This window comes from Thunnus maccoyii, chromosome 22 (assembly GCF_910596095.1).
Source record: "Thunnus maccoyii chromosome 22, fThuMac1.1, whole genome shotgun sequence".
NCBI classification, from domain to species: domain Eukaryota; kingdom Metazoa; phylum Chordata; class Actinopteri; order Scombriformes; family Scombridae; genus Thunnus; species Thunnus maccoyii.
In genome coordinates, this window is record NC_056554.1 from 17192505 (window position 1) to 17202768 (window position 10264).

A 10264-nucleotide genomic window follows, 5' to 3' on the forward strand; every position below is an offset into this window, starting at 1 on the left:
TCTAAAAGAGGTGGAGCCCTCACTGAAGCTGGAATAAAGATTCATGAGAATTTCTTTTCAGCACAGTAACTTGTTGCTGGTTTTTCATCGTAGTGTGTTGACACAGTACATCACTAGAATCAAAGCAAAGAAATAGACCAGATTCAATTTCAAGACATTTTCACTCCAGTTTCCTCTTTAACATCATGGGAGGTGAGTTAACAACTTATTAACAACTTATATAAATAATCAGATAGCTGTCATAAAATGTTAAAAAAATAAAATAAATAAAATAACTAATAGTACCTTAGATGTACCCAAACATTATTGACTTAAAATGTATATGACTAAAAACACGTAGTAGTTCTATATTTAAAATATAACATATATATGTGAAACATACAAAGTGAAAAACAAAGAAACATAATTAGATAAATTACTTTCTGTTCTTACATACTTCTATTGATTTACTTATTTATGCTATCAGCAAACTAAAACTTTTTGAGTTAGTTAAAAATGAATTCAACTCTTGTTCAGTATCACAATGGACAAAACTCTCCCAGAACCCAAATAGCACTGTGAGGAGGCAGCAAGACACAAATGTACATGACTGAGTATGAGACATTATTCTCTTCTTGTGACAAAGACAAGGAGGATTGTCTTGATTGGAAGAACTGGCGCTGCGAAAAGCAGCCTAGCTAACATAATATTTGGCCATACTTTCAACTCTGAAACAAGAGAATGTCGAGCAGAAACCAGATCTGTCAATGGAAGATGCATCATGTTGATCGACACTCCTGGTTTCTTTGACACAGACATGACTGAGGAGCTGAAGACTGAGACAATGAGGTGTATCACTGAGTGCACTCCTGGGCCTCATGCTTTTCTCATTGTACTTAAAGTGGAGAAATTCAGCATGCAGGAGAAGGATGTCTTCAAGAAAATATGTGAATATTTCTCTGATGAAGCTTTCAAATATGCTGTAGTTGTCTTCACTCATGGTGACCAGCTCCCTGAAGGGATGACAATTGAGGAGTTTGTCCAACAGAATCAAGGTCTGAGTGATCTGGTGAGGAAGTACAGTGGCCGGTGCCACGTTGTTGATAATAAGCACTGGAACAACAACCGACCTAATGAATACAGGAGCAACCAGCTCCAGGTGGAAAAGCTACTCAACACCATAGACAAGATAGTGATGGAAAACAATGGAGGCTACTACACCAATGAGATGCTGCAAACAGTGGAGAGAGAAATACAAGAGGAAGAGCGCATCAGACTGTCATTAGGAAACATGACACAGGAAGATGAAACGCAGGGTCTGTGTATCATCTTATAATCCATCATTCATTTGTAATTAAAAAATGCTTTTTGGATTGAAGAATTTGAGACAAAACCAATAATGAGCTGTGACTCATCAAAAAAGGGAAGAGAATATATCATTAAGAAGTCATATCTATAATATCTCTTTCTCTGAAAGAAAATCTTGTTCTAAAGAATCTTTAACCAGCTTATTATGTTTATTCATACAGTATGTTCAACTGAACTCATGTTCAAGCTGTAGGTTGTACTTGTTGTCTGAGCTTCAAACTTTATTCACTATTTCTGTAATACTAGTTTAACACAGAGTTTCAGTGTGATGTGTGTAAACTATAATCCCAAAGCAGAAAGACAATGTTGGTTGTATTTCTGTCCAACTTTAAAATATCTTTTCACTGTTTATTTCAAGACTAAACAGAAAATATCAATTCATGTATTTACTGTAAACTATATATTTTTGTCCTCTGATGCTTCTTCAGAAATAATTGTAGTTCTTTGTGGATTAACATGTATCATTAATGCAAGTATGAACAATCAATAAAGTGAAAATTTTGAAAAATGTTATGGAGCAAATCAAGTTTTTATGTGGTAAGTGAATCAATGAATGCATGATGCTTTGGGATACCTAAAGCTTATTTCATACCAGTGGAAGCTAAATAATCAATCATCAAGTTTTACTGTTGGAGGGATTATAGCAAGTGAAAGTAAATGAGAATAAAAACAAGAGTCAGAGCAAGGGAGAAAAGAAACAACATGGACGGTAAGTTAAGGTTGATTCTGTTATTTGTTCACACTGCTCACTGTGTATTAATTATGCAGTACATTCTGGAAACTCATATTTTGGCAAAACTATCATTTGAATGATAACATTTGAAACAAGCTACGGGCTAACTATTGTGATCAAATCACCACTGGCAAATATGTAAAATATAGCAACATAGCATGCAACCTCCTACACAAAAGGAGGAATCACATGTTTGGTATTTGTGACTCATCAACCTTTGTCTTCACAATCTGCTCAGTAACATCTGAGCAGAGTAGCTCATGTCTGGCTCTTTACATACGTGTTAGAGAGAGTTTTGTCAGCTACATTAAACAATTTGTTACATAATATAAATAAAAGGAATAAAGTTACGTTTTGCTCTCACATCTCTTTGTGTGCATGCCTGCTCTCTTTCACTTTCTCTTTTTATAATTAATTGCTCATCCCTTGTTAAACTACTTTAGGTAGCAAATAGGCAAATGTGTTGGCTATGGGTAGAAATAAATCACCCTAGACATAAAATCTCTACTTATTAATTTAGTGTTCTTAAGTGTTTATTTTTGCAGGTATAGCCATTTTAACTAAAATGTTTTCAAATCTGGGCTTTGTCTGACACATTTAGGCTAAATTTTAATTAATACTGATAAATGTGCACTGGCTCTGATCCAACACACAAGTAAAGCACCTCTGGTTAATGTTCAACCTGAATAATGAGAAAACAGCAGAAAAAGAGACTCAAGGGGGGTGCATGACTAAACAAAACCTGAAACCTCAACTTTGAAGTAGTCTTGTACTATATTTCAGCAACCACTAGATGGCAGCACAGAGCATGATTAGTTATAGAGGAGCCCTCAGCCAAAAGCCAAATTGCAGTTCATTTTATTCGACATAGTGATGAAAAGTTCACAGGCACAAATCTAGACAAGATAATTGAGGCAAACAAAGGAGACTGCTATACAACTGAGATGCTACAAGCAGTGAAGAGAGAAATACAACCAGAGATCACACATAACGCTAAAATCAGAATCTTTGGAAGGCTGTTTGGAAAGTTGTTTAAAGCTGTAGGTAACAGGAGCAATGTTATGCGCTTTCTTTGGTGGGGCAATGAAATTAATGAATGAAGAAGGACCAAACATAGCATTATTTGTAGGAGTAGCAATAGGAACAGCAGCAGGAATCACAGCAGGAGCAGATGCAGCAGAGGGAGGAACAGTAGAAACAACAACATCTGTTACATCTGCAGCGCCGACAGCTGATGAATATCAGGAGTAAGAGAAGGTTTAATACACAAATAAATTTTTTTCTCATAAGAACACATAATTTTTAAAGAATGAACAATATGGCAGCTGTAGGGTAAATGCTTGTTTCTGAGCTATTCTTGCTCAGAGCTTATATGTAATTAATCGTGATCAACTGAGAGTTGTTGTAAATGATAATCATGAATCATAAATCCATCGTGAATTAAAAGGTATTTTTACTTTTCCTGATACATTTTATCTGAAATGATTATGAAGTGACAATGGTTGTTTAGATGTGATCCCTCCATAATTATAATTTAATTTTCAATTTGTTTGCTTGCATATAAATGTACAATTTAACAATAAATCAGCAAATTCTTCATATGTTTTCAAGTGTGTTATTTTTTATTTTGATAATTTACATTCATCCCATCAGATGCATTTAATTAGTATTATTTTAATAATTAATTAATCTAAACACACAATATGTAATTTCAGCTGATAGGGGTCTCTCAGTCAAAACAATAACAAAAGACAGAGTTTGATGATGATAAAAGATCAGAAGATGAAATATTTTACATGATGGTGTGGAAAAATCAAAGTTGGCATGTAATGCTGTTAGAATCCAAAAAAGTCAAAGACAGAAACTCTTCGGTTACTGATGGGGAAGCTTCGTTTGCAGTACATGGACACTTTGATTTCATCACAACCTAAAACAAAGATTTCTTCATTGTCCTTCTTATTATCTTTTGTTTATAAGGTTTTGGAAAAATACTTTGTTCTTTTGTCTTGATAACAAAGTATCAATATTGAAAGATTTGACAGAATGTAATTTGAGCAAATAAAGTTTTTAGTTAAACCAATAAATATTTTATTTGAAAGCACATGTGATTTGTGATTTCATAATTTAGTTAAAGAGACAATAACAACATGCTATTGTTGCTCCATGTATCACCGTTATGGAAACATAACAGCAGTTATGTAGTAGATTCAGGCAACTGTCATTCTGTACTTTTTCTTTTCTGACATTGTGCACTGTGAAATAAGGTTCTCTTATCCATCAGACCCCCATACAATAATGTCACATGCAGACATTTAACTACAAGTTTTACTTTCAAACCTCATACCTAAATTATCCTGAGAATGTTCCCTTCAACTACACATAAAAACAACCTATTACTGTTAACATTTGGATACAATCAAAATGTCATTAAGTGGAAGCTTTGCCTGGTTTGACTTTCTGAAAACAAGAGAAGCCACAACAGTAGCAGCAATAGATGGTTAGTATTACGAACATTTAGGCACGTATGTTGTAGCCACTAAGAGAAAGAGAAACTGCTTTTGTTACTTCTTCTGAAATCCTCAGTGTGATGTGATGTGCTGGGGTCAGTGGTTCTTCCAGTTATGGAACAGTCCGTTAATCTGTAGTGCACGGAGGGAGTGGCACATTTACAATGATTTCTTAAAGAAAAGTTATTTTTGGGTATAATGAGTTAGCATAGCAACATAATTAATATATGTTTCATATCTAAACATCATACTAAATCTATAGCAGTTTGGATCCCTTTTAGTTCAGGGCTCCAGACAATTGCCTAATTGTTTTACCTTAAGTCTGCCCCACAATGCACCTGATAAATAAGTGTAAAAGAGACACATAGTCACATAGGCTGTCTTGTCATTTCAATTGTCACTCTGCAGTTGCTCTTTTTGACAACATGGACGGTGAGTTAATTATTTTCACTTATGATATTGTGTTTGCTCTGAGCACAACACAGTTGTCTCATAAAGAATTTTAAACTGCAGTCATTTTTGTTTTAATCAAAAGTTTTGACTGTATATACAGTTTTATATATATTTCTATTTCTATATTTCTTATAATATAGGGCTGTGCGATATGACAATATCTATTGTGTGACGAGAGAAAAATGTGTTTCATATTATTATCATTTATATCGTTACTACAATCACCCTGACATTGAGATTTTGCATTGTTTTTTGTAATATGTATTTTACATATCTTAAATGAAAATACTGCAAATACATTGTAAGTATAAAGACGTGATTGTCTAATGTTGTTTCTCACACAGAGTAACAACATCACTCTGATGTTGTTACATTATAAACTGTGGACTCTTTCACTTTCAGTTGATATGAAGTCACGTACACCATCACCTTTCACTCAGTAAAGCAAAACAGGAAACAGGAAACAGGAAATGAGGAACGGTCAGACCACTGGTCATCTCAGTCTCATCCTGTGAGCGGAAGTGTTTACACAAAGCATCTTCTACTAAATGTAAAAACCACAGTTTTACTTGTGCAGTCTTCTACAGTGGTAGCACAAGTCAGCAGTTTCCATCATACATATCTAAGTTAAAACATGAGTACTGTATATATTATATAAGAAGTAAAATTTTCCCTTTTTTTTTCTTTAATTTTCAAAATGATCCCTTCACTGTGCATCATTTTGTGTGGGATTAACCTTCTGAAATAACACATTTCAAGGTTAAATTATTTCCTATATATTGTGCTCCTGAATAGAAATCTATAAATATTTGTACATTTGGAAATAAATATGAGAAATAACAAAACATTTTGTCTATATTATGACATATTTTGTGTTATGCAGCTATTTGTGGTACAATATTGTCATTATTGGTGCTTATTTTGTAGTATAGTATTGCCTGTGTAATGTACTTGCATGAAAACAAGTGCAGTTCATCAGCCTGTCTAAACATGTGATACTAAACATGTAGAGAGAGGGAAAGCCAAAAAATAATGACACGCTTGCTTTTATATTTGTATGTAAATTTTTAAGGGGAACCACTGTCCATAATTGTATTATTGAATCTCTGAGCACAAAATGACCTTTGTTGACTGAGCAGCTGTGACTCATCAAAAAAGGGAAGAGAATATATCATTAAGAAGTCATATCTATAATATCTCTTTCTCTGAAAGAAAATCTTGTTCTAAAGAATCTTTAACCAGCTTATTATGTTTATTCATACAGTATGTTCAACTGAACTCATGTTCAAGCTGTAGGTTGTACTTGTTGTCTGAGCTTCAAACTTTATTCACTATTTCTGTAATACTAGTTTAACACAGAGTTTCAGTGTGATGTGTGTAAACTATAATCCCAAAGCAGAAAGACAATGTTGGTTGTATTTCTGTCCAACTTTAAAATATCTTTTCACTGTTTATTTCAAGACTAAACAGAAAATATCAATTCATGTATTTACTGTAAACTATATATTTTTGTCCTCTGATGCTTCTTCAGAAATAATTGTAGTTCTTTGTGGATTAACATGTATCATTAATGCAAGTATGAACAATCAATAAAGTGAAAATTTTGAAAAATGTTATGGAGCAAATCAAGTTTTTATGTGGTAAGTGAATCAATGAATGCATGATGCTTTGGGATACCTAAAGCTTATTTCATACCAGTGGAAGCTAAATAATCAATCATCAAGTTTTACTGTTGGAGGGATTATAGCAAGTGAAAGTAAATGAGAATAAAAACAAGAGTCAGAGCAAGGGAGAAAAGAAACAACATGGACGGTAAGTTAAGGTTGATTCTGTTATTTGTTCACACTGCTCACTGTGTATTAATCTGGCATAACTATGCAGTACATTCTGGAAACTCATATTTTGGCAAAACTATCATTTGAATGATAACATTTGAAACAAGCTACGGGCTAACTATTGTGATCAAATCACCACTGGCAAATATGTAAAATATAGCAACATAGCATGCAACCTCCTACACAAAAGGAGGAATCACATGTTTGGTATTTGTGACTCATCAACCATTGTCTTCACAATCTGTTCAGTAACATCTGAGCAGAGTAGCTCATGTCTGGCTCTTTACATAAGTGTTAGAGAGAGTTTTGTCAGCTACATTAAACAATTTGTTGCATAATATGAATAAAAGGAATAAAGTTACGTTTTGCTCTCACATCTCTTTGTGTGCATGCCTGCTCTCTTTCACTTTTTCTTTTTATAAATTAATTGCTCATCCCTTGTTAAACTACTTTAGGTAGCAAATGGGCAAATGTGTTGGCTATGGGTAGAAATAAATCACCCTAGACATAAAATCTCTACTTATTAATTTAGTGTTCTTAAGTGTTTATTTTTGCAGGTATAGCCATTTTAACTAAAATGTTTTCAAATCTGGGCTTTGTCTGACACATTTAGGCTCAGTTTTAATTAATACTGATAAATGTGCACTGGCTCTGATCCAACACACAAGTAAAGCACCTCTGGTTAATGTTCAACCTGAATAATGAGAAAATAGCAGAAAAAGAGACTCAAGGAGGGTGCATGACTAAACAAAACCTGAAACCTTAACTTTGAAGTAGTCTTGTACTATATTTCAGCAACAACTAGATGGCAGCACAGAGCATGATTAGTTACAGAAGAGCCTTCAGCCATAAGCCAAATTGCAGTTCATTTCATTCGACAAAGTGATGAAAAGTTCACAGGCACAAATCTAGACAAGATAATTGAGGCAAACAAAGGAGGCTGCTATACAACTGAGATGCTACAAGCAGTGAAGAGAGAAATACAACCAGAGATCACACATAACGCTAAAACCAGCATCTTTGGAAGGCTGTTTGGAAAGTTGTTTAAAGCTGTAGGTAACATTTGGATACAATCAAAATGTCATTAAGTGGAAGCTTTGCCTGGTTTGACTTTCTGAAAACAAGAGAAGCCACAACAGTAGCAGCAGTAGATGGTTAGTATTACGAACATTTAGGCACGTATGTTGTAGCCACTAAGAGAAAGAGAAACTGCTTTTGTTACTTCTTCTGAAATCCTCAGTGTGATGTGATGTGCTGGGGTCAGTGGTTCTTCCAGTTATGGAACAGTCCGTTAATCTGTAGTGCATGGAGGGAGTGGCACATTTACAATGATTTCTTAAAGAAGTTATTTCTGGGTATAATGAGTTAGCATAGCAACATAATTAATATATGTTTCATATCTAAACATCATACTAAATCTATAGCAGTTTGGATCCCTTTTAGTTCAGGGCTCCAGACAATTGCCTAATTGTTTTACCTTAAGTCTGCCCCACAATGCACCTGATAAATAAGTGTAAAAGAGACACATAGGCAGTCTTGTCATTTCAATTGTCACTCTGCAGTTGCTCTTTTTGACAACATGGACGGTGAGTTAATTATTTTCACTTATGATATTGTGTTTGCTCTGAGCACAACACAGTTGTCTCATAAAGAATTTTAAACTGCAGTCATTTTTGTTTTAATCAAAAGTTTTGACTGTATATACAGTTTTATATATATTTCTATTTCTATATTTCTTATAATATAGGGCTGTGCGATATGACAATATCTATCGTGTGACGAGAGAAAAATGTGTTTCATATTATTATCATTTATATCGTTACTACAATCACCCTGACATTGAGAATTTGCATTGTTTTTTGTAATATGTATTTTACATATCTTAAATGAAAATACTGCAAATACATTGTAAGTATAAAGACGTGATTGTTTCATGGTGTTTCTCACACAGAGTCAAACCTTGTGTCATATTTAGGTACATGATGGAACATAGTTCGGGTCTGATGTAGTTACATTATAAACAGTGGACTCTTTCAGTTTCAGTTGATATGAAGTCACGTACACCATCACCTTTCACCCAGTAAAGCAAAACAGGAAACAGGAAACAGGAAATGAGGAACGGTCAGACCACTGGTCATCTTAATCGCATCCTGTGAGCGGAAGTGTTTACACAAAGCCTCTTCTACTAAATGTAAAAACCACAGTTTTACTTGTGCAGTCTTCTACAGTAGAAATAACAAAACATTTTGTCTATATTATGACATATTTTGTGTTATGCAGCTATTTGTGGTACAATATTGTCATTATTGGTGCTTATTTTGTAGTATAGTATTGCCTGTGTAATGTACTTGCATGAAAACAAGTGCAGTTCATCAGCCTGTCTAAACATGTGATACTAAACATGTACAGAGAGGGAAAGCCAAAAAATAATGACACGCTTGCTTTTATATTTGTATGTACATTTTTAAGGGGAACCACTGTCCATAATTGTATTATTGAATCTCTGAGCACAAAATTACCTTTGTTGACTGAGCAGTGTTCAGAGTTTACTTTCAAAAGTAGTTGAAACATGACTCCAGTCCACACCTCTAAAAGAGGTTCAGCCCTCACTGAACCTGGAATAAAGATTCATGAGAATTTTTTTTCAGCATAGTAACTTGTTGCTGGTTGTTCATCACAGTGTGTTGATACAGAACTTCACTATAATCAAAGCAAAGAAACAGACCAGATTCAACTTCAAGACATTTTCACTCTTTTTTAACATCATGGAAGTTGAGTTATTTCAGTTATTCTGTGTAGATCTGTGTTCCTCTGAGCATCATATTAATCTGCCACAAGGAAAAAATAAATGTTAAAGACATCAAATAAAATTACTAATAGTACATGAAATTTATCCAAATATTATTGACTTAAAATGTATTAAATGACTGAAAACACAAAGTACTTGTATATTCAAAATATAAACTGTCAAACATGTAAAGTGAATAACAAAGTCATGAAACATAATTAGAGAAATTACTTTCTATTCTTACATACTTCTGATTCGCTTACTCATGCCATCAGCAAACCAAACAATGTAGAGTTAGTTAAATATGATTTAATATTTTGTTCAGTACTACAATGCATACCTGCCAACATTTAGGTTTCAAAAAAATCGGGAGGTTGGTGAAGATAACGTTTTATTTGAGTTGACGATACGTTTGTTACTGTAAGTGTAACAAAACCTTCGCGAGTAAAAAGCCTATAAAGACTTAATCAAACCACCTGTTCAACAAGCATAAACATCAGCAGCTTTGCGCGCAGTGTCTCATCCACCACCAGTGAGTTTTACACGACCATAGAACATCACAACGAAAGCTGTCTGTATGTTGCCTAACTGTTTATCTGAG

General features: G+C 34.0%; 1 protein-coding gene across 1 annotated transcript; it reads left to right on the forward strand.

Annotated features, from left to right (window-relative positions):
* Positions 1 to 469: 469 nt before the first annotated feature.
* Positions 470 to 1811, forward strand: LOC121889855 (GTPase IMAP family member 7-like). Its single transcript, XM_042402074.1, has one exon. The coding sequence runs from the start codon at positions 596 to 598 to the stop codon at positions 1313 to 1315; it is 720 nt and encodes a 239-aa protein (XP_042258008.1). The 5' UTR covers positions 470 to 595; the 3' UTR covers positions 1316 to 1811.
* Positions 1812 to 10264: the final 8453 nt, after the last annotated feature.

Coding starts and splice junctions, on each gene's coding strand:
- LOC121889855 (XM_042402074.1), top strand. CDS start 596: ATGAGACATTATTCTCTTCTTGTGACAAAGACAAGGAGGATTGTCTTG.